The sequence below is a fragment of the Phoenix dactylifera genome, unplaced genomic scaffold (genome assembly GCF_009389715.1).
Source record: "Phoenix dactylifera cultivar Barhee BC4 unplaced genomic scaffold, palm_55x_up_171113_PBpolish2nd_filt_p 002526F, whole genome shotgun sequence".
In the NCBI taxonomy this organism is placed as follows: Eukaryota; Viridiplantae; Streptophyta; class Magnoliopsida; order Arecales; family Arecaceae; genus Phoenix; species Phoenix dactylifera.
Window position 1 is genome coordinate 5,475 of NW_024069713.1, and position 25,941 is coordinate 31,415.

At 34.6% G+C, this 25,941-nt stretch overlaps 1 protein-coding gene across 2 annotated transcripts; it reads right to left on the reverse strand.

Moving 5' to 3' along the window:
- Nucleotides 1-4,644: 4,644 nt before the first annotated feature.
- Nucleotides 4,645-5,391, reverse strand: LOC103709864 (defensin Ec-AMP-D1-like). Of its 2 annotated transcripts, none has more exons than XM_008795387.3 (2): nt 5,240-5,391; nt 4,645-5,070 (listed from the first exon to the last, which is right to left on the reverse strand). In XM_008795387.3, the coding sequence occupies exons 1-2, from the start codon at nt 5,301-5,303 to the stop codon at nt 4,898-4,900; spliced, it is 237 nt and encodes a 78-aa protein (XP_008793609.1). In that variant the 5' UTR covers nt 5,304-5,391; the 3' UTR covers nt 4,645-4,897. The 2 variants fall into 2 exon arrangements, with proteins under 2 accessions (XP_008793609.1, XP_008793610.1); XM_008795388.4 differs by having other exon boundaries at nt 4,645-5,067; nt 5,240-5,336.
- Between the last annotated feature and the right edge of the window lie 20,550 nt (nt 5,392-25,941).

The following is a 25,941-nucleotide window of genomic DNA, read 5'->3' on the forward strand; positions in this document are numbered from 1 at the left end:
TTAGCTTCACAAGTGCCGCCACCATCCTTTGAAAATGAACCAACCATGCTCTCATGGCACTATGAACTCTCAAGTGGCTCTATGGAGGTGGAGACCTAGAGCTTGGTGATATATTATAGATGGCCTCCTACCACCAGTAGTAGACCTCTCTGCCTCTCAACCCTAACCCCCTCCACCCGTACCGCAACTCACTTGATCACAACCTTTTGTATAAATTTCACGTCGCCCCCAGATCCTACCTTACTAGCAAGATTATTCCTAAGTACCATATTAAGACCGCTTACTCTAAGCATGAGGACACCACCTCCATAGATTTGCTTAAGAGCTGGTCAATTAGGGGTGATGACGATGTTGGGGAAGCTGAGGGGCTGCATGGCCAAGGATAATATGTTCTACAACATTAGATTGGATCATATGGAGGATATTAGCTCAGATTTGCACTTTCAAACCTTGACAAAGCTTGTTAAACAGGTTAGACGTGGCCATTGTTTAAAGAAAGGCATAGCTGTAGTATGATTCATGGTAGATTATGTGTAATACCTTTATTTAGATAGCAAAAAGAGCTTTATCCTAGTAACTCCATGTTAAGTGGAGTTGAACTCATATTGACAACCAATCATTATATGTCGATTATATAAAGTAAGGATCGAAAAATAAAAGAATCCCATAATAGACTATTTTGAGATCCGACCTTAGCTGTTTAACTAAATGGTACAAGCGTTATTGTTGTTCTATAAATTTTGCTTTATATTGTCAAGTTACACATCAATCATATAATATCCTAAAAGCATCTATCCCGTTCATCCAACCAGCTCTAGTCCTATTGCACACTTCTTCTTCCATCTCTTCATTATTTTTTATAATAGATTGTAGATCCCAATTGTGAAGCCTATCACTTTATGGTATCTATTATTCATTAAGCTTCTTTGAGACCTTATTTGTATTTCTATCTTTACTAAAATTGCATTCCACATACTTATCTTTTTTCTCTAAAAATTTCTTTTATAAATTCAGTTAGCAATTAATTGACTTCTTTTCTCAAGGTTTTCAAATTATTCAAGTTATTCTCAAATTATTTGGGTTATATAGATGCTGATGTCCAGTTAGACCTAGATAACCATATATCTACTTTGAGGAGCATTTTTATCATTAATAATGGAGCATTTTGTTGCCATAATGTGAAGTAGAAATCTATTGCAAAATCTACAACCAAGGTGAAGTATGCTGCTACTTCTGAAGTGGTAAAGGAAGCCATATGGTTAAGAAAATTTATATTTAAGCTAGGAGTTACCCCTTCCATTTAATAAATAATTATTTTACATTATAATAATAGTGGGACATTACTAAATGTGTAGATCCAAGGTCTCATCGTAAGGTGAATTATATAGAATAGAAGTACCACATAATTAGATATATCTGTGATAGAAAAGATGTGTAGCTTTACCAATTACTTTATCAGGAAGATAGACTAGAACCCTCCTAGGAAATGACTTCACAATTCATGTAGATGGGATGGTCTTAAAAAATGCACCCAATTATCTTTAAGTGCAATTGGGAGATTATTAAAGCAATGTTTTTCCTAAAAGCCATTTGCATATGATTGTAAATGTTATATGGATTAATGTATAGAATTTTCCTCTTAATTTCCACTTAAACATTATAGAATATATGCCACACATCAGTTTTAAAGCTAGGAAACAATCCCTGATTACTTCAAGGAACTAAATAAATAGTCAAAATGTTTACCATAAGGAGGATTGGGTACAACCAAGTGCTAAGAATATATTGACAACTATGGATATATAATTAGGTACCGCACCTATGAGACTGCTAAGGTGTGCAGTGATTATGTTAATATCCTCAAGGTGGTGGCCTTGCACTAACACACATGTATGTTATCACATTGAACAGTCAACATTGGTAATCTATCTCAAAAATTACTATCAAGGATTGAGGTGAACCATGTCACCTAGCTTACAAGTTATCCCTTGACCTAAAGGACATGACACTTATTGTATTGTGGATATTTTTAAAATAGCAGCCATACCTATTTACCGATAATAATACCCTGAGCTATATCCTTGCTAGAAAAAATGATGGTGTACTATATTTGGCTATAAGCAAGGGCCTAACTATTTGACATTAAATCCATCATATGATATACTATCCATATTAGATTATACTAGAATAGAGATATAGTCAGGGATATCAAACTTGGGATCTAGATAGTTAGTTAAAAATTTGAAAGTAATTATTTTGATAAGATTATTATAATTAATATTTAATTACTCTTGAAAGTTTTACATGAATAGATTTTATTAAAAGTTGTTTGACATTGTCCAAAGTTCTAATAGGCCATAATATCATGTGACTAAAAGTTTGATACAAGGATACTAGAATGACAGGGGACTAACTTGCAATATAAATTTGTGCAAGAGCAGGAAGACTAATTAGTTTCATCGTAACTGATCACCAAGGATCTAGTAATGTGATATAGGAACCATATTTGTATGTTGGACCATATTGTTAATGTGTGACTATAGCAAACTTATAGGGTAAAGTCAATGGTGAGCAATAACCTAAGTTGACCTAAGTTAGTAATGCATTTAGCATTTATCATCTATCTCCAAATTAATCCGAATAAGATTCCAACCAATTATTCTTTTAATAAACAGTTATTTAAGTATATTACTAAAAATTCGGGCTAATTAGAGAATTAATTGAATTCTACTTGGGCTAAAGAAATAGCTTAACTACTGGTTAAGGCCAAGTCATATCGAGAAAGACTATATTAGGACTCAAAGGAGGTGCCTTAACAGGAAACTTTAAGCCCCTCTCTATTTTATGTTTTTAATATGGTTACACACAAGAAAGGAGAGAAGGTGGAGGCTAGAGAAAAACCCTAGTGTGAGGAAGAATAAAGATTAGGTAGCTAGAGAAAGCTTATTCTCCAAGAAAAGAGAGAGAAAGGAAGAAGAAGACTTGTTCTAAGGCGATAGAGCAAGGTCTTTTTGCATAGCATCCTCTTGGCCTGCAGTTGCTAGAGATCCAAGGCTAAGTAAAGCCTCCAAAGATAGAGCATGTGGCTAAAGTGTCTATAGGTAATAATCCTCAAAGGTTGTGTTTTTCTTTCTTGAGAGGATAAAATCAACTCCATAATCACCATTTTTGAAAGTTACAGGTATTTAAATACATATATGCATGCCTTTCTGGTGGAAATATCATGAATAAAGGTTTGAATCCTCTAGTCCAAATATATGATGATCATCTATATGTCCATCTATTTTTACCTATGTAACCATTCCAAGATTTTGCAACATCCCATTATTTTAGGCCACTTTTTTTGTGAAGAGCAAATATTTATAGGTTGATGAGATAACTCTTGAAAGCAATCATTTTCTTTGTAGCCTTTAGCACACTTGCGGATCATTACTCTATTTTCCAAAACTATCTTTTGGCATAAATTAGGTTCTTAACTAGAGATCAATTAGATACTATACAGTGAGCTTGCATAAGCAAATTAAACTCGCCACTTTAGTAGGAATCTTTAACTTTGTAAAATTTTGAGGGCTTTATATCTTGAGGTGAAATGAGTAATCAAAAAAGAGGTATCAAGTATATGTGGAATGAAGCTTATTTGAAAAAAAAATGTATCTCTTTGTAATAATAGGATCTTTTATTCTTTTTCTTTTGTGCACTTTCATTTCTGTTTTTCTTTTATTTTTGAGGGTACTTTGACTCTAACTTGCATTTTTGTTTTTCTCTTTTCTATTTTTGTGATAACTTTTGGGGCTTCAATTATCCTAGTAAGCTTTCCTAAGATTGGTAAGTAGGGTTTTCAAAGGAACGGTCATGAAAGGCTCAATAGGAGATTGAGGGTAAAATTGGTAGAGATAGGTTAGAGCTTAACGATAATGTTGAAGGAGGCCTCATTCTATAGGATCAAATCTTTAAGGGAAGGAATTTTATCCTACACATCTTCTAGGATTCAAGTAAATATTTCTTGGGATAGCCCGCATTGATACGGTCGAAACTTTCTTCTCCACCCATAATAGTCAATATGAGTGTATTTTTAGGATTAACAAGAAATATTATAGGCTCCTACAATCCTCCTCCGGTAATGTTTTGCTTAGCAAAGATCTTTTAAACTTTTTCATCCAGTTGATCCAATTGTGGTTATCAGTCTTGTAGCCAATCAGTCTCACTCATCACTAGCTAGTTTGACTAGAAATCAAGCTAAAAGTTTGTTCTATAGATAATACCATTTCCTTTCCATATACAACCGAATATGACGTTGCTCCTCTAAAGGTTCTTGTTATAGTACGTCCTAACTTGATACCACCCTAGTATGACAATAATTTTTCAGTAATCCTTTTGATTTTTCTATAATATATAATATCATAGATTAGATTTTCTTAAATATATATTGTATTTGGACTTCCATTTAAATTTTTCTTCTTTTGTTTGTATTTGTATTCCCCTTCCATTTACCATTTGATGATCCAACGCTTGTATGGGCCTTTGAACATGCCGGCCTCCAAAGTTTCATTCTATTTGTTTTTCTTAAAGCTCCTAACATCATAACAGCCAGGAACATGCCAAGTAGATGACTGTTTCCCCCTCTTGCCACATCCACATCCTACAATTATGGATTAATTACTCAAATAGTCACATTAGATAACAGCAAAATACAAGCTAGCTCAACTAAGCTTAACAGAATCATTCATAAGCACAACTGAACTTGTGCAAGCTCGAAGTTCCACGCCATAAAGACTTGACTACAAAGGAGAGAAAAGAGCAACAGGTCCTAAAACTAAGCTTATTTTATTCTGAAGACGCATGAAAAGCCAAGGGTAACCACATAACCCTCACATTCCTACATGCGAAGCGTAGGTCATTAGCAACGCTTTGTGCAAAAGCATCGGCCGCGTAAGCCCCGGCAAACACCTCCTTGGAAGCCCTCAGTCTGGCACACGTTTGCACAGTTGCTTGCTCTCAAGCACGTACCCTTGAACCTGTGGCTTTGAGACTCGCATGTCCTTGCCTCCACCACCTTCGTTCCCATCTCTTCTAAGAAGAAAGAAACAAAGCATCGTTAAGAACCAGTACATTAGGTGTATTAATTATAAGGTCTTCAAATACGTCCATTATTTTCTGGAGAAATATTCCAGCTTCAAACTGAAAAATTAAACCATTACATTCAGCAAAGAAGATAAGCAAGAGAAAGGAAGAGAAGAACCTGAGGATATGAGAAGGAACAAGAGCAGAAGGATGGCTGGAAGCAATCGCCGAGAGTGCTCCATTGCAACACACCAGCTAACACACGCAGAAGGAAAGGGAGCTTGCGGTTTATATAGAAGGATTGGAGGTATTGCTTTCAATTTTGTTGATAGGACATGACCAGCTGGCTAGTTTGGCATTTTTCAGAGCTCTACTGCGAGGATTCCTCTGGCTCTCCTTGGGTTTCGTGAAGCAGAAACATGCACTGCACCGGCTTACGTGGAGAATAATCTCATCAGAGATTGGACGGTCCACATGCTAACGAGTCAGGCCTCGCGCGTACCCAGGACGTCAGGGTGGCCGACCTTTCTCAGTGGACGTACGGTGGGAGAATGTGTCCGGATTCTTATTCCTGACACCATCACATGCAATGTTCCAAGAAGGAGACGAGCCATTGCGTTAAAAAAGGGTGCCATCCGCCATGTATGATCGTTACCCAGCTCGGTTTGAATAGTCCATTTGGTCTAAGCAGATGAGTAATCAATTTTCTAGCCTGACCACAGCTTAGCTAGGTTGGGGTTCGAGTTGTATCTGCCAAGATCTGTATAGATAAATGAATGGTAGAAATTAGATTATTGTGGAATCTGTATAAGGTGCGATCCAATGATTAACGTAGTGAAAAAAAATCAACTAATTTTTTATGCATAAGGTACAATGGAAACTCCTAGCTTGGCCCATCTCAAAACTAATTTAGTTCTGAATGTAATGGCAGAACATCCCTCCCTTGCAATTCAAGTTGAAGGATTATCCTGCTGATTTGCCTGCCTGCAGATTTTGATCGAGCTTAATTAGATTTAGACTACACCCAGTTATGCTAAGAGGATCATGATAATGACTGCCCATATAAGGTGTTGTTTTGTGTATTTTTCTTTTTCTTTTTATTTTTTTGATAAAGTGGATGCATGCATTAGATTATACCAGTATAAAACCATTCACAAATATGCTGATATGACCTATATCTTGATCAAGAGACGTTTGGTTCCCTCTAATCAAGAGACGTTTGGTTTACTTCTCTTATCCATTGGGAGGAAGTTTGAAACTTTGACCATCTAAGTTTCTTTTACAAAAACACACTTCTTTCACTTCTATGTATACGATGAACTCCGGCACATACAATATTTTTCCTTCCTTTAATTATTATGCCTATTTACTCTCATTCTCTCTCTCTTATAAATTAACAAACGCCAATACTCTCTCATAAACTCTCTTCCACACCATCTCATCTCTTTTCCTAAGAAAGCAACTTTTGAGGTGCAGCCTAAATTTTAGAGAATATATGGACTTTGTATCATGGGGATAATAATCTTCACTAAATTCATTTGCAAAGTAGGGAAATAATTATCTTTAAGCAAGTGACTTAAGTGGTACATCTAGCTCAATTTATTTATATTTTTCAGGTATTCCTTGATTTGTACATGAAGCCCCCAATAGTTTAAAGGTAATTATCTTTCCTCAACAATGACTACCACATGTGACAATCAAAGTTCCTATATATGAAGTTGTAGTTTGGGATTAATTTGGTGGGCACAATTTCAAGAGACGGCTTCTCAAAATCCATTTCTTTCTTACCATGCAAAAGGTGGCGTATGTGCTTCAAACACTATGTCCAAAAAGTTATTTGGAAGATGGTTACACCAAAGGCCAGTCAAACAGTCGAAGGATGACTATATTAATTTGTAGAGGCATGATTTTGGGTTCTATGTTCAATGACCTATTTCATATTCATTGGCACCATCAAACCGTATCAGTATTGTGCAGTGCACTTCTAGCAAGATACTTGACTGAAGATGCAGGAAATAGATCATATTTGATTAACAAGTATATTGAAATCAAGATATATAGTTGATGAGAAGCCTATTATGGAGCAAATTCAAGAAGTGATTCATGTGACACAAGACCTTTTCAAGTGCACCATTAAGAGCAAATTGCCTCCATCTTGGTAGGACCATCAAAAAATGTTGAAGCATAAGCATCAGTTTTAAACTTTGGAAGAATTACTTCAACATCTTTAAATAGAGGAAGAGGCACATGTTCAAGATAAATTGGAGGAAATGCAAAATTAAGTCTGTCATTCTAATTTTGGCACTATGAATTTAGTGGATATACCTTATCCTAATAGTTCTAAAATGAGTTAGAAAGGTAAAAAAGGTCTGGATCACAAAGGATTAATTTTTCAAGAGAGATAATAATCTTAAGAAAGAAAACAAAAGAAGAAGGGCTCGCGTTTTGCTTGTGAAAAGATTGGTTATATGGCCAAGGAGTACCGACAGTGCAAAAGCTAACAAAAATTATATGATGCCAATATTATGGAAGAAGATCAACTTACAAAAATGATTTCAGAATCCTTCATGGTTAATGTAGATGGTGGATGGTGGGTCGATGTTCAAGAAAATTAATATTTATTATGTAAATATCCACCATATTTTATATACATAAAGTTCAAAGGTGTCATACCCATTATATAACATTCATTAGTAGAAATTATGCAAATGTCCACCATATTTGTCTTGAAGAGACCTGGGAAAACATTAAAATTACAATAGAAATTATTTTATTCTCTATAACATCATCATCTTTAAGTATAATAAAACTATTGAAGCAAACAAGAATCTATAAATCAAGGGAGAGAATTTTTTTGATGTCATAAAGAAATTCAGTACTTGCTAATAATAACTAAAAGTTATAAGAACAATTAAAAAAATATGGAGTTTACTTTTGATATGGACTAGTTGTTGGTTATTCTTTTCAAGTACACATATAATTTTTTATTTTATGTGCAATTAAACATTATAAAAAAATGTATAAAATTTATAAAGTGCCATACACATTATATAGTATTCATTGGTAGAAAAATAATATTTATTATGAAAATGTCCATCATATGTCTTGAAGAGACCTACAGAAACATTACAATAGTATAAATTTAAATCCTAATTAATGGTTATATGGTTGCTATCACAATAGAAACTATTTGATTCTTTATAGCATCACCATGTTCAATAGCAATAAAATTATTGAAGCGAAGAAGAGTCTGCAAACTATAGAACAGAATTTTTTTGACATCATAAAAGTACTTACTAAGTAATAGTTAAAATTATAAGAATTATTAAAAAAATAGAGGTTGCTTTTGACAAGGACTAGTGTTGATTGCTTTTTTCAAAAGTCGCACCTTATTTGCATCCAAACAAGAATAAATAAAACTTAAAAGCATAAGAAGTGAGCAAAAGTTTATCACGTTCCACAAGCACTACTCAAAATATATTAAACTTTGATGTGAGTGTGACTGCATGAGGAAATAGAGGAGATTCAAGGAGGAGGTGATATATCCATGTGGAAGGACAAGAGAAAAAAATGAAGATAGATCATGATAACTGGGTAGACAAAAGAATGTTTAAGAAAAGGTGTATTTAATAGTAGATTCCTCCGTTGGCCAAAGTTTTAGTACCTATTAATTAGACTATAACTTTAATGTTAAAAAAAAAAGATATTGAGAAATTGAAACATCTATGTCTTTGCAAGAATGTGAACAATTTGGCTGATAGATAACATTCATATACTTAGTCAGGTGTACAAGTGGTAGAAGGTGATGAAGTGAATGAGATCAAATGAGTTGGCAAGGAGATCTTCCTATGTCTAATCATTTATTCAGCTTTTATTCCTACATTGATCAGCGAAGAAAAGTCCAAAGTTGTTTGGAGGGCAAGGAGTATTGCGATACCTAGTCATGCAATTTTTATGATCAAATTAATTGCTTCTTCATCAAGTAGAGGACGACTAATGTAATAGCGAGTTCTCTGAAGTAACAGATATACTCAGAACATGACTCATCAAGTTTTTGAGTTAAGGCTTCAAGATTCTCCTAATAAGCATGATTGTTAAGATTGGATCGATTTTGATTGATGAAGAGATCAAGTAAATCTAAAAAGTTTGGAGGTCGGAATGATCAAGTGAAGTGAGCCAATCAAGGGTGGAAAATGATCATGAGGCATTGACAGTGGATAACTAGAGCCATCTCTCCATAGTAATGACCTAAGATGAGCAATAGGGCACCCCGTCGCATCATATTTCTTGAAGTCCACGACCTTCAATTTCATCCTTTTTCTTTAAGGATTCTTTGAAAACATGGATATAGTCATGTAATTTTGAATATGAATCAAAAAGAGGAGAAAAAGGGATAGTAACAAGTGATGATGAGGTGTTAGATTATTGATTGCGTATGGATGTGAAGGAGGATATGAAGGTTGGGTGGTGTAGATATTAAAAGAGTAGGAGGGATTGGATTAAAATGAGTATATGCGAATCGAGCATAAGGGTTAGGAGTCATGGTTGGGGACGATAGGATTGTGAGGGAAGGGATGTAGGAGGGAATGTAAACTTCGCAAAAGGTTTGTGGGAGGAGGATTATATTGGATACAAATGAATTTTGAAAGAGATTGCTATGGTGACATTGATAGAAGCAATGATCTTCTTGACATAATTTTTGAAGAAATTGGGGGGCCTCTAGGTAATGTAAGTTGTGCAGCTAATTAGGATGATTGGGACATGAATAATTGAATGAAGAATAGTTCTTGGGCCATGCAAACTTAATTGGGTCATAATTGAACTTTGGAAGTTGGATGGGCAGCTAGGGAATCGAAATTTGACTATGATAAAAATTAGGGACTACATGTACACCCAATTAGGGATTGAAATTATCATAGAAATTATGCAAAAATGGTCCTTCATACTAGAAAAGCATACTTTGAAGTTAATTAGACCTAAAAAAAACTAAAAATCCAAAATTCTTACCCTCTATTAACCAATATAGGCTTCTCGAGTTGATCTGATTAGGGTGAAGAAAGAATTTTCTTAATCTGCTCAACTCGAATCTCTTAAAAGAAATTTAGAGAAGGTGAAAAAATTTTGAAGAAGGTTTACATCCTCTTTTCTTTATTAATGATCCGTATATTATAAACTGAGATACATAGCCTCTATTTATATTAGTAGTGAGGCCTTTCTTGGTACAAACTAGGTTGGATTTATTTTCTAGTTCGAATAGGACTTGGTTTCCAAAAATAAATGTACCCAATAGACATAATCATGAAAAAAATAAAAATTCTATAGGAGGTAAATCTCGATTTTTATATCAACTTTGTCTTCTGTTACTCTATCTCAATCTTCACAGATTAAGAGATACACTCGGCTAAAAAAAATTTCAAAAGAAAACTTTCGATTTGATTGGCCTGTTTTGAATTCAAACAATAGAATTTTGTCCCATTTTAATGCTTAAGAGGTTTAGTCTTTATCATAGATCTCGAAAAGTTATTCGATCTAAAAGACAAGATCATCTACATCAAGCATTGTATAATCATGTATGGTGTTTGAGAATTTGGTGCGCAATTCAACTTCTTAATGTGGTGGATCTCGCTCCTAGATCTTATGCAGCCCTGCCCGTAATGGCCATAGTAGTCCATATCAAGTATGGTTATCCTTTTGCATATTCATGGTGGTCAAAATAATCTACATCGAGTCTAGTGATCTTTCTAGATACTCGTAATGGTCCATATCAAGTCTGATAATTCTTCCGAATTAAAGCTCCACTGTTTAGAAAAATTAACTCATACTAAATCATAACTTAAGATGGAGAAATATCCGCTTCGTTGCCACACGGCTGAACTTCTTGGCTTTGTTTGAAGATGGTTTCCAATTTTTGTCTTCTTTACTAGATGGCAGATTCTTGTCTTCGGACATGAGAGACAATTTCTTCATGAAAGTTGCTGGTGCTTGTACTTAAAGCATCACCAATCGAGATACGATCTCGATGAGTTAGAAAATTGTTTTCTCTAGTTATATGAGATGTTCATTCATTTCATCATCTACTGAGGTAGAACTAGCGGCTATAGGCATCTTTATCCTTCGATGTACTTCAAGCACCATGTGTCCGGGCCACAAACTAAGGCTCCCATAAATATAGAGGGCTGAGACTCTGATACTAACTTGTAAAAGAACGTGAAGCTTTGATACCAATTTGTGGAGGAACCTGAAGCTCTGATAGCAACTTATAGAGGAACCTTAAGCTTTGATACCAACTTGTAGTGGAGTCTGAAGCTCTAATACCAACTTATAGAGTAATCTAAAATGATAGAATTTTGGCTTGTTTTATCTTCCTAAATGGCTGGCTCTTCGTCATAAATCTCAAAAATTATCTGATTTGAGAAAAATATTATCTCAATCAAGTATCATATGACTAATTATGGCCTCCAAAATTTTTGGCGTATGATTTGGTGGCCGATCTTACTTCTAAATCCTATTTAATCCTATCTAACCCTACCCATAGTGGCTAAAATTATCTACATAAATTCTGGTGATCCTCCTAAATATTAATAGTGGCCAAAATGATGTACATCATATCTGGTGATCCTTTTGAATACCTGTAGTAGCCAAAGTGGTCCATATCAAATCTGGTAATCCTTCTGAATCACGAGATGCTTAGTGATGCACTAAGGGTGTATTTATATATTTGCAGGTAGTTTTATCTTAAATTTAGAAGAAGGGTGGAGGCTCTTGATATCTTTTCTTGGCCACAGATGCAAAGGAGCACATTTACTCTTAAGATTTAGATAGAAAGATAGGTATGAAATGATAATGCGAAGCCTTGTAGGTTTCTTATATTTTTGTGTTTAGAGAGTATAGCAAACAAGATATAAGACAAACAAGTAGAGCATGAGAAGCATGTCAATAAATCTAATCCTAAACTATGCAAAATATTTGTGGCCCTTATCACTTAATCTTTCTTCGTTTTCCTTCTTTAATGTTTCTTTTTCAACCTTCAAAACAAAAAGAGAAAAGATTAGCAAAAGGATAGGGTCTCAAGACTTCTTGATGATCCTTCTTCTTTCTTCGGGAGTTGCTAGTAGAGGATTAGGGTTTAGGGTTTGTGAAAGATAGAAGGAAAGAGGTGTGGTAGAGGATGGGAAGGCTAGGGGCTCGAAAAGACTTAAAAGAGGTAAGGCTTCTCTACTATGTTCCAGTTATAACTTAATTTCTAATATATTTCTTGCTTCAGTTTTGGTAGAGGACAGGAGTAATTTATAGGAGAGGATGAGGGATCTCAAGGTTAAGATTAAATGAGGGGAGGGATTGCCCTTGATGACTAGGACAAAGGGATTTAATGGCTTCTTCCTATTGGGTCTTAGGCTAAAGGAAGGATTAATGAGGTAGCATTAATCAAGGATTGAGATTGTAGAGGGTGTGTTTGTTATATTTTCTAGGGAATTGAGCATTGGGATTCTATAGAGAGGAGAATTGGTTTTACAGCTAGGATTGAGACTTGTAAGAATGAAGGATGAGAATAGACTTGTGGTAGCATAATCATATTGGTTGGATAGAATAGAAGAAAATTAAGAAGATGGAAGGTAGAGATTGAAGGCGAGAGAATTTCTTGAAGTATATTTTTTGAGTGAGTAGGATTAATGGATAGAAGAAATGGCTAAGAAAGAGAACCTAATGTAAGGGTAAAGACAAGTTCTAAATAAAGACAATATTGGGATTGGCCTTTCTCTTTAGATTAGTGATATGAAAGGGGAAAGAAGGATTGAGAATTTAGAAGAGAGAGAAAGAGATTTGATGGTGAAGAAGGGGAGTGGCAAATTTGATGTTTTTATTAGTCTAAGAAGATTTAGGAGGCATTTAGCAGCGGATTATCGGAAGATGTGGAGACCAAATATGAAATATCCAAAATAAGTTATGCATGTCACATATAGAGTGGATAAGGTTTGTTTTATGGAGATTTCTTATATTTGGCATATAGTGGGGCTAGGATTTGGTGTAGGAGGGAGAGCATATCACAAGCATATTAAGAGGGATATATGGCAAGAGGGGAATGAAGGAATCAAGATAGAAAAATATTTAAGGTGACATGGTAGGAGGATACCACTTGCCAAGTGATCCTTAGAAAGAGAGATGCATGGAGGTTAAACAAGGGATGACTTTATCAAGATGCACCCTAATATGTGTAGGAAGATTATTATATTGTGCACCTATGGTAGAAAGTAAATTGGTGAGATAAAGATGTGGAGAGGTCTATAGGCTCACTCATGGCATTTGGCCTTAACCCAATTCTTTATGGACTTAATTTCAAGTGGAAGTATAAAATTCTAGGTTAATCAAGTGTGTTAACATTGCTCGACCCTCAGAGTTGGGTTAATTGGGTGAAAACAAATGTCAAGGATTGAGATTAGGTGATCTAAGATTAGGATCCAATGGTCTATGATTAGGATTGGATGGTTTAGGATCAAGTAATCTAGCATTAGATGGATTGTGTTAGAGTGGGTGGACATAGGCTAGATTAAGTTGGATTGGGTAGGTTATGCTAGAATTAGGTTGGATTGAGCTAGATTAGGCTAAATTAAATCAAAAGAAATGATAGATTGCAACAAGTCGTAGTTGGGGTTAGTTTAATGCAAACAAGAAAGAAAGTTATTCTATTTCATTTGTGATAGCTAATGTATATCTACATCAGCCCGCACTAAATATCATCCGACCCAAACCCAACATAATATGGTCGTGACAGGTCAATTTTTACCATCCCTAGCTAGTAGTCCCCTACCTTGCCTTTCTCTTTCTCTTTTTCCCCTTTTTTCTTTTCTTCTTATTTTTTGATTTCTCTTCTTCTATTTTGTTTTTATCTTGGTTCATATAATAATAGAGGTGGCTTACCGGTATGTGTTGCTCAAAACAAAAATAGATGTAATTAGAGACACGATATAGAACTACCATAAATGCAAAGATTTCAAGAAAAGTTACAATTGAATTTTTTGATTTTCTAAAATATAATGAAATGAGATTTGTATGGATCTAATGATACCATGTTAATCTCAAGTTTTTTGATTCAATACAATGGCATGCTTGGAGAATGAAACTAGATAAACTGGGATATTCCTTAAGTACAAATTAAACAAATCACTTTTTGAGTGGGTAGCTATTATAGTCACTGCAAGAATGTTCCATGTTAAATGGTATAAGTTTTTCTTACAATGGTGGAGTAACTTTATTCCAAGAAGTTGGTTAAAAGTTATTCTTTTAGGATCATTTTATCATACTGAAATTATCCCTTCAAAATTTTTTACCACTTACTATCTATTTTCACCTTTTCCTTCTCCCTCACGAGTTCTTCTCTCTCTCCCCTTTTCTCCACCTAATCCTACTACTGACCACCTCAGTTGATGCCATCCTTAACCTTCTAGCGTTCTGATAGTACCATCCACACAACTCCCTAGCATAGTGATGGGCCTCCTTTTTTCTCTCTCTTTCTATCTCTCTTTCCTTCTTTAGGGTTTGGTTTTCTTCATATGTAGAGTTTCCTCTTTGCCATGAATGGCAATGCTTTGTTGCTCTTTTATTTGATAAATTATAGCTCTCTTACGGTTGGAAGGAATTATAAAGCTTAGTTTGTCTCCAAAATCGAGATCCTTAGGGTAACAATGGAGCATTTTTTTCTTTCTTTTTCGACCTAATGTATATTGCAACACGTGCATGTGACTTCGCAGTTATGGTCTGTACAATCCATTTCTTTTAGAACTTGACTATTTTATGCATGCATATGATGCCCATGAATCACCTCTCTTCACTACTATACCAATTTTTCAATTGGATTGTATGGTATGAAAGGTATGACACTAGCAAAAGTCACATTTTTGGACATCATTCGAGATATTTCATTAGCAAGACATCAAATTTATTTTTGAAATTCTATTCCCCTTCCAAATATAGCCTAAGTCTCTAAAGTAGTTCAATCTAACCAAATTTACTTTTAGCTTCAAAATTGAAAAATCTACATATATACACTTTCAAAGGTTTTTTGAACCCTTTGAAAATCACTCTTTACATATCTAACCCTTATTCTACCTTATTTTTGCAGCAATGTTCATTTTCTATATTCTTGAATAACTTTATTAACTAGTATTTATTTTAAATACAAAATGAATATATTACTATTATGAAAAATATTGACCTTCCATTCATATGGTAAAGAGTTGTATTTTGTCATAAAATTTTAAAGATATTAATGTGAAAGAATAATAGAGCTATTTTATATCTAAAGTAGATACTGGTTAACATTGGCAACCAAAATCTATTGAAAGGGGCAGTATTATGAAAACAAGATGAAATTGAGGATACAAATGTAAATAGTGATTTGAGAAGTAAACGTTCAATAAGCCAAATTACAAATGTATATATATAAAAAGAATTTCTAAATCTTTGGTTGACTTGGGCTTGGTTGTGCCTAGGTTAAACCATACTTAATAGTCAATTCACATCCAAGCTTGAACATTCTTAGGTTTAAGTAGAAGGAATGGCAATGTTGCTGCCGTTGTTGTTAATGATGATGATATTTAAAAAGAACAAGAAGAGATGAAGGTCAAGTAGGAGTGAATGTGTAAATATATTGTTTCTTTCTTTTGATTTTTTTTAATAGATTTGAGAAATATTTTCATTCTTTTATTTTTTTAATAGGCATAATTATCATTAAATTCACAAATATATTATAACATCAAAATTAAAATTTTATTTTGTTCAAAGCATAATTGATTGGTAATCTTTCTACCAACTAAAGTTAAATTTGTATTTGATATAGTAACTTTGAGGTAAATGATAAAAATGTCAAATTATAAGTATTGTTTTTATTATATAACGTTTGCTATATATAAAAAGTCAAATGACAGATATTAGTTAAGACCTCGTTTAGCATTACTTTTAATTTTCTGATTTTGTTTTTAAAAATATAAAAATTGATGTAAAATCAATCCCACCGCCCATCTCTACCACCGTCATCCCTATTATTGCCGAATACAATCTTAATGACCACCAAGCAAATTTTAAAATTTAAAGTAAAAAATAAAAATTATTTTTAATTTTCATGAAAGTGGAAATGGTAAGTGACTCCCGTTCAAAGTCGTGGGCCTCGTGGCCTCCCTCGAGGGTAACATGTCGGGGTCTCACTCGCATCAAGATTAACGAAGAGCAGCAACCGTCAATGATTGAGGTAATTCAATGACTTTCCCAAATTGTGTAACGCATCTTTTAATCGAACGGCTAATGTTTTCTCCTCCTCCAATCCGCCTTCGTCCGCTTCTATCCGCTCTCCTCCCTATCGCTTGGTCTCCGCCCGTTCTTATCCTCCGCTGCTCTCCTCCGGCTCGTCCCACGACGGGTAGCGCCTTCACCTCGCCTCACTCCTTCCATTTCAATAGCGGTAAGTCTCTCTCTGTCTCCCCAAACTGGGAAAGATTGAAATAGATAAAGAAGAGGAAGAGGAATAAGTGAAATGGATAGATTGGTTTATGCCTTCCCAGCATCCTTCTTAAATTACTTAATTCATTGCTTTATAATTAGACTATGAGTGTTCTAAGATATCAATTAGTACATGTCATGCTTGTTAGGATTTGAGAATTGGTTTATTTCTTATGTTCTCTCTTCTGAATGAAAGGCTGATAAGTTTTGCCGAGTGTTGTTATGAATCTTCTTGAAAGCCAATTAAATTTCGCTGGTTTGTTTTGCCAATCTAGAGTATGGAGATAAAGTTTGTATTCGTAAATGTATGGTATCTCTTGGATAGGCTGATAGTGGAGTACAACGTCTCTTATGTGTGAGAGGGTTTCGCACCTAAGTGGGGCTGTGATGCTTTCCTGGATCTTTTTGTTTTTCCCCTTAGAAATATGGTGGAAATCCTACCTTTTGGGTTCAAAATTGGAACTTCTTTTTGGCTTGCTAATGAAATTTTTATCATTCGTACATCTGCTTTGTAGGATATAAGATACACCGGTGCAAATGCTTGATAGGATAATGAAAAAGAAGAGCTACATGTTGTATAAAATTGAGTAGATTGTAATAACCCTATATTTCTTAATTGAGTGACATATGGATGTGTTCTATAGAGGCTATTCCAGTCTTCGGAAGCAGCCTATTCTAGAGGACTTGGCTTTGGATACTAAATTAATGTAAAGTGGGATGCTTTAAACCAATCACAATTTGAGAGGATAAGGTTCACTGTTTAAATGAAGAGTAGGATCTGTGAATACATAATTCATTTAGCTATAAAGAATATTTCAATGAAAACATGCGAAGATGTTGTTGGATAAATGCAGACCCTAATTGAAAATCGTTATGCATATATTTCTAAATTTTTATAACAATCAACGCTACTGAAGTTCGTCCAACTGAACATAATTTCATTATTTATGTGCTTGTAAGACTTTGTGATGAAATTTGAATATATTTTTGATAATGCAGTGTGATATCTACTCTTTTTAAACTCATAACTTACATACCTCTTAGAAGATGCATATGGAGATTGCTGAAAAGTTAAAGAAAATTTGTAGGAACTTTCTTTTGTGGGTACAATTTGATACCTGAACTACTATTGAAGGGTGGAGGAAGTTCATAAATTAGTTGGCGAAGGGGTTATTTTTGTTATTTTTGTTATTTTTTTTTTGTTGTTATGTCAGATGGGGTTCTTGTTATTGGTTACTTGAAGATTTGAAAAGGAGACTCCTTTATGAAGGCCTTTGAAGGTTTTGGAGAAAAAAAAAAATAGTCATTGGTAGGATTTTATATGAAATCCTAAGATCCAAATAAGGTGAAAGAGGTACATCTTCTTTAGTCATTGGAGCATCATTCAAGGTGACAGAGCTAAAGAGGAGGTGTGATATTAGTCTGCAATAAGTTCTGAAGGTGGCTAAATATTTAAAATTTGCAATGACTTGTGGGTCAAAAGTGGATTGAAGCATACTCATGGATGGAGAGGTAAATTGTCATATGGATCTTTTATTTGTGTTTCCTCTCTTCCCTTAGTTTGGAGTTTTGCCGATTCTTTTCCCTTAGTTTGGACTGTTGCCAACTCTAGATTATCTCTGAAAGATTGCTCCTTAGTTTGCATTTGTTTGAATTACAAGTTTGATAAGGTAGTTTTCCTTATGTAACGATTTGGTGTTTTTTAAAAAATTATTTATTTCACTAGTGATTCAACACTATGCTGCAAAAGCTTATGGAAGCAAAACTTTTGATCGGAAAACTCTGTTAAATTTTGATTAACTATTCTATGATCTATGGAGTCAAAACCATATGGCTGGCTGAGACGGAGCTTGTTGGTTAAGGTTAAGATTGAGGACCTTCATTTGGAGAGTAAGAGATATAGTTGCCCTTTTTTGGTGTTTGCTTTTAACAGTTGGCTGTGGGTCCTGTAAACCTGTTTATATGATTAGCAGTGATCATCATATCCATGCATGAAGGTGGAGCATTCTCTTGGTCGATAGTAACAACCACCAAGTTTTTTATGTGCAGACACAATTTAGAAGAATAATTCTAAAGTGTGACCAGACTATCTGTTTGTGTCATTCAGGAAATTGGAGATAGTAAGAATTTCTTGTTCATTGGAAGATGTATAAACATGTTTAGACTCATTTCCATGGTTTGATCCATGAACGTCTCTCTTTTTGAATTATCTTTACGTACTAGTTTTTATCATGGAGAAGAAATTACCTTCAGTAGAGAGGATTAATGATAAGTAAACATTATTATCTCTTGCTTTTTCATCCTCTAGGAAGCTCAAAAGCATAATGGTAGGTAAATACTGTTTTTGTCAAATCTTATCTAATAAAAGGTAAAGATAAACTATTGTAAGCACCAACCATGGGAGGGTGAGAGGTCAAAATTTGATGCCACCTCAAGTGTGAAATGAAGTGGAGGTTCATGCATTGACTACTCACGTTTACCAAATCCTATCTAGGAATGTGGACTCAAAGGGCATGTTCATTGAGTATTGAAAAGTCATGTATCCTGAAATTTGTTGATTGTTACCTGAACCATTGTTTCCTGGCTTTATAATTTAATAACTACGGTTACTTATGCATGATGATAGTCTAAGTAGTGAATTATTATGCTAAGGATGGATTAGAGGGATGACTTAAATATGGGATCAAATCAACCTTTTGTAAATTAACCTTTTTTTACGGCTTGTGGAGTAATTTACTTCTCGAATTGCATCTTTTTGTACTCTTCTTTTTTCGACTGATAAACATTCTGATATAATTTATTCGGGTAGCTATGCATATACTAGGACTCCAAGGGATTTAAGTTGCTGGATAGTTGGCAGATTAGATTTTAGGTGTCTTTGTACCTTTTCTTTTGGGGTTTTCTCTATAAAAATATTTCATTTGGGTTTATACTGAATTAGCCAGTCTTATTGAGGTTCTTAGTTTTATCTTCATTTTATATTTGTATGGTTCTATTTAACAGTGCATTCCCTTTGTGTTATCTACGTCATTAACCTAGATGCAAATATTTTGCTAAGGAACCAGGTCTTGTCCTCCACTAGTTCTTATTTATTGATTTTCTTTGTTAAGCTGCTCGCAGGAAAAAATGTTCTATTACCTCGCCTCCTCAATTTATAACCAAAAAGAAAAAAAGAAAAAAAAAAAGAAAACTCATCTGATTATTCTCTCTTTAAAATTTTTTTTATCATAGTACCAGATTTAAGGCCACGTAAATATGATCATAAAATCCCATCTCTATCAAATTCTTCAATGAATAGCAATCCTGATAGTTTCTAATGTTGAGGATGAAACTTATATAGCATTCTTATTTGATCTTTTCAAAACTAAACCACTTCTAATATGTTAAAAATCTCAATTTAAAACCCTACTAAGTTTTCATATTGAATCTTTTAAAGCATATTTGTGCTCATCAACTACAGAAATTCTTAAATTAAAAGGACCGGAGATGGAGAATTCAAAGCTATCAATATAGAATTCGTTGTGCTGAATCAGGGTAGTGTAACATAACAGAAACATGTGTTTTAGCTTGAGCCCTTTGGATGGTAATTGTTGGCTGATAATTGTCTACTAACATGCCAATTTTTTGCCACATTGTGTAACAATTTTACCATCTTGCTCATGGCCTGATGGATCAATTGAAGTTTAATCCCATGGCAATTTCATGGCCCTTGATGTTCATATAAATCCCATTGATTGTTTTCCATTTCAATGCTGATGACCCATTCAGTTATAATCATGAACTATTTTGTCAAACATAGTCATGCTGTAATATGTAATTGGTATTAAAACTTGTGCTGAAGAAATCATGTGTATTTACGTACATGAGCTGGAAACAGGTGTTTGAAGAAAAAAAATCTAGTTTGGCATTTTGGTAGCTCAGATCAGAATAGTCAGATTACTTTTTTTTTTTTGCTTATTCTGTTAAATATTTCTAAGGAAATTGTTATTCTGGATGAGTCATCTGTTGGACCTCTAACGAACCAATGCCTTTTTCTATATCAAGCATATAAACCTCGGCCTCCCAATTGCGAGAAATTTTGTGCCCCTTGGAGTTGAAACATATTTAATTTGCTTTGAAATTTTAGTTGTTGCAAATGGACTGGGTTGTGGGCAAGGATAGTCAAAATTTCCAATAGGGCATGCCTGAAAAAACGTAATACTTGTTTTCCTGTGAGGCTAGGCCACTTTTCTCTTTACATCTTACAGATTGGGGACTAATGCTGTCAGGCGTTTGACTCTTGTCTGAGCAGACCTTTCCTGTAATTTAAGCTTGATTTATAACATATAATAGTTTTCGGGAAAAGTTCTGAATTAAGTTTTTAATCCCTCTTCTAATATGTTTAACACTGTTAGAGTTTGCATGGCAAATAGAGCTTAAATCACAATGTGATAATGTCATTTAGATTTTATTCAAGTACTTGTTATGATACTTCAATTTATCAGTAGTACTCAGACATATTTAGTAGTAGATCCTGTGTGCAAAATGTTATCACAGGGTAATAAGACATACAATATAGTGGTATACACCATAAATCAAGATTCAACTAGTTAGCCAGGGTGGCAAGAAAAGCTAGAACAGATAACTTCTGAAGTTTTTTTTTTTTTTTACTTGTAGATCTTCATTAGTTTTTTAATGATATGTAGCAATCAATGGAATGCCAACGAATCCTGAGCTGTTTGCTCACTTACCTTTTAAAAAGAATAAAAGTATCTTGTGCCCATCAGCAAAATAAACGTAGGCACGCTTTTTCATCTCAATTTGTTTATGAACATGTTGCATGCTTTATATCAATTGAGCTCCTTTTACATCAGTTTTGGAATGAGAATTTTTAATTCTAAACCTTGATTTTTGCAATAAATTGCTCACTCAATGGATGTCCATACTGGTTGACGTGGGATCTCAGAGTTTGTGTTCGCATTTCTGATCACCACTTAAATATGATCTATAACATCTTTGATCCATTACTTTGTAACATTTTGGTTCAAAGATAAAGGTTTTTACTAATGAACCAGTATGGAACCCTCAAATTTATGATCTCATACATCACTAGTAACTGGAACTGATCATGGCAAGGAAACCTGTGAATAACTGGTATCATGAATGGTGAACTCCATTAACCTACATTACTCTCTCTCTTGATATAAATATGCCTAAAAAACATTTTCTTGATTATATTTATTGCCCTTGTTGGTTATGTTTTATGATGTTGGAGTTACTTGACATTGACACATCCAATAACTTTTAAAATGATATTTGGTAGTTACCTGTACTATTATAATTCTTTATCCCATGGCACGTAGGATATTATGAGTCCTAATAAGTATAATGAGTCCTCCTAGAGATATCAGCTTTTCGTTATTTTTCCTTTGCAGTATGCCTATAAATTTTGAAGTCTTATCAAAATAATACTTAGTGCTGCAGTGATGCCTTCTGTATCCCTAAATTGTGGTGCAAGAAAGAAAAGACAAACAAAAAAGAATACAATGACAAGTGTGGACGGTTTACCTATTAAAACACCCTTTAGTGAGTGAATCTATAACATGGAATAGAAGCTGCAAGGTGATGGGCCTAGACCAGTCTGTTGCTTAGATGTTCCATTAAATCTGGCACCGTGTCTGTTGATTAGGGAAATTTTACACTGGAAAGTTGTGGGAGATGAAGTTATAGAATGAGTGCTTACAACCTTACACACTTAGGTTAGATGGATTAATCTTCAACTTTTGCCTTTAAAAGGTAGCATACGTAGACTACTCAAAAGTCACAGCTTTCTTTTGCCTTGATAACTTCAGCAATTTGGTAGTTGTCCTTGATCTTACTTTAGGCCTCAAAAAGAATTTTCAATTCGAGAGTTTAAATGAGATTGCTGATTATGTTAATCAAACTTTAAAAATGCTTGCCTACTAACTATACAGTAATCATTTTTTGTGATTAGAAAGAGATGTTGGTTTGTACTATATCTTTTAGAAACATCATCACCTCTCGACATTGTTGATCAGGTATCTCAAACAAGTCAAAGCCTTAAAGATAGATCCACCATATAGTTCATGATGATCAGATCATTGTACATATAAGCGCCATGAAATCCTTTGAAAGAGTAACCACTAATTGACATATGGAGCATTGATTTTAGCTTTTTTATATGTCCTAATATGTATGAAGGGATAAATCGGAGTGCAAAATGGCGATAGTTGATATAGGAATACATGTTACCTTTTTTTATTGCATAATTATCTCTTACCACTAAGTCTGATTAAACTATCTTCTTTCTTGCTGGAGTAATCTGCTTAAGGCTGCTGCAAGGAGGATAGATAATATGATGAAGATCCTGTATCTTTATTCTTGAACGTGTCTCTTGTATGGTTTCATCAAAAGGAGTGAGGAAGAAAATTTTTCCAGGAGTTAAAGTAAATCAAGCCATTAAAAATTGTTACGGTTGTTTAGATTTCCAACTGACACAGATGTCTTAGGTGGACTCAATTTCAATCTAAATCTGACATTTTTTGTCTAGATTTTTTTTAGGGTTCAGCCAAAATCAACTAGTTAGATTGGAGATTGGTCTGACTTCAGTTGGGTTCAACTGAACCAACCAACGTTGAACAAAGCTGACATATTGTGCATCTGGGCTGAAATTTGTTTCTGCAAAATCATATTCAAAATTTGCAAGTTGAAGAAGTATTGAAGCATGTTGGCATTGGGCTTTTGAAAATCTAAGGGAAATTTAAATATTTTCAAGAATTCCTCTATGCGACTATTTAAAATCTGAACAAAGAAGCAAGATGTTTTTGACCCTTAAATTTCATCAATTTCAAATTTTGGGGAGTAAGTTATTGTAGAAATTAAGAAAATGTAGAGTTATTTTTTTCTTTTTCTCTCTTTTCTAAATGTATCTATAAGATGTGGGTTTGTTATATTTCAATCTCTGTACAAGCATGATCTTTTTGCATTTCATGAAATCTTCAAATTTTAGAAAAAAATTTATTGCAAATTGAAGAAAGTTACTGTTTAAAAAATTTTATACATTAATCTGAAAATAAGCTTTTCTTAAACTTTTAGATGAATGCTTATAATTGATGTGAATGCTGGATGGATTATTGCATCTACTGCTGATGAAATGAAAATAATTTTTGTAGTCATTCTTATTTGGTGCTTTTTACTATAGTGTTCTGATATATAACAACAAGATTCTGCATTTACTACTTGATACCATAGTGATTAAGTTCCATTCCTGTTTATTATTTTTGTTGCTAGTCATATAACTCATACTTGAGTCGATACCATGTACTTCTGTTAGATTATCACCAAACTGGATTGTCTTATGGTAAAACAATGTCCAATGATGTTGTAAATATTACTTGAACTCTATTTCTAAAATTTGCTGGTATATATAGAATTATCCTTTCCTTATTCTTTATATTATATTTTAACTAATTCTAAATAATTTCAAGGTATAACCACCAAAACTAGAGCCAAAATTGGTGAAAAGCTTTAATTTCTCTTTGGACCAAAACCATAATTGAAATCTAGATTCTGAGTCATGGATGTTTATCAATGCTCTCTGTTATAAAACTAGTCAACGTATTCTGCTTTAGACTACCTAGACATTGTGGTTAAGCATTTTGTTTTTTTATTCTTTGTCTGCTCCCCCAAAAAAAGAGAGACTTGTCGGAAATCGCCGGTTGGGTTGGTCCAACCAAGAAAGCAGCTGATTCTGCAGATGCAATAGTGGCTTCTGCGGATAAATCTCTACGTCACTTCTGTCTGGAAAAGTTGAATAATTTATTGTAATACTTGACAATATGTTGGGAATGTCTTTCCATTTTGCTCTTACGAGGCCTGCAATGTTGTTTGCAGCGGTAGGTGAACTTTGTCTGACAGCCCCCTTTCCCATATTCCTCTTTTTTATCTATTGATGCATACATCTGTATGTGTCAGGGTTTACGCACATAATACATGGTGATGGATTTGAATTTTCAGATGTATATGTTGCAAACTATTAAGAATAAGTATGTCAGGATACTATAGTTGCAAAAAGTAATGACACACAATGGTTGATAATCAAATTTTAAGGAGTTGATAATAAAGAAGATTGTCTCCATTTTTATGGAGGTCATGAACCAGGAGGATGAAACCTAAGATAGCGTGGGTAAAATTGTAAGCAAATATGTGAGAAACCTAGCAATGACAACCAACATCGGTGGAACCGGTATCGGGCACCGTACCGATTTTCCGGCGGGGCGAGTCAGTAGGACCTGTGTCGTGCCGTGTCGGGCCCGTACCGACACAGTTGAATAGATGAAGGAGAGGAAGAACGAGAGAGGAAGAGAGAGAGCAGGAAAGCAAGGGAGGGAGACCGGCGGAGGGTGGCAAAGGCCGACGGAAAGCCGGTGGAGGCCCAGGGAGACTGGCAGAGAGTCGACGGAGGCTAATGCCGGGCCCTTTCGCGATTTACGTGGCTGTTTCCCTGTTTCGTTCGAAATAGGGATCGACTTGCTTTTTAATTTAGCGATTCTTAAGTGAAGTTGGCCCTTTGTCGGGCCTCCGCCAGCCTTCGCCACCCTCCATCGGCCTCCCTTCCTCCCTTCCTCCCCGCTCTCTCTCTCTTCCTTCTCCTTCTCCGCCTCGAGCAATGGATTTCGTTTCTATTGCCAGAGCAATGGTTCCGCCGACGTTGATGGCAACAAATGCGGTAGTTAATTAGAATAAATGTGGAAGGAAGAAGGATGTGTAATGATGACCCCAAATGCCAAGAGAAGCCCCTTGGTTGTGGTTTTGCATCAACATGTGTCCTAGATTATTGAAAGCTCCTTTAGCATGGGGGAGGCGATGAGTTTGAGAAACATGGTGGATGCACATGGGCATAGAAGTGTTTTGCATAGGATTATACATATATGAGGTGAAAGGTGGGCCCATTGCCTAGTTTTTAATCTAGCTGGAAAGTTGTATTTAACTCTAAGAAACTGTTGGGCAGTATCCAAATTGGATAAGCATCAGACTGTTGGATACTTACCAAATTCTCTATTGCAACTTTTATAGATCGGTGGACAGTTGGATTCTTCCATGGGTGTTAAAATGACTTTGCGTGATATCATTTTCTCTTGATGTCCCATAGATTTTGGATGAGAAACTTGTAGTAGAATACCTTAACAAAAAACATCTTTAAATATTTTTAATATAATATATAGAAGCTATGCATGTTTAATTTGGTTAAGATTATCTTTTTCACTGCATCCTTGGATTAGCTTTTCTTCCTCTTGCCTTGTCAGATGCTTGAATACATGTTTGAATCCGATTCTTTTGTCTTTGTCCATGCAACATTGCTTGGTGTCAAGACCATGTGGCCTGGGCCGG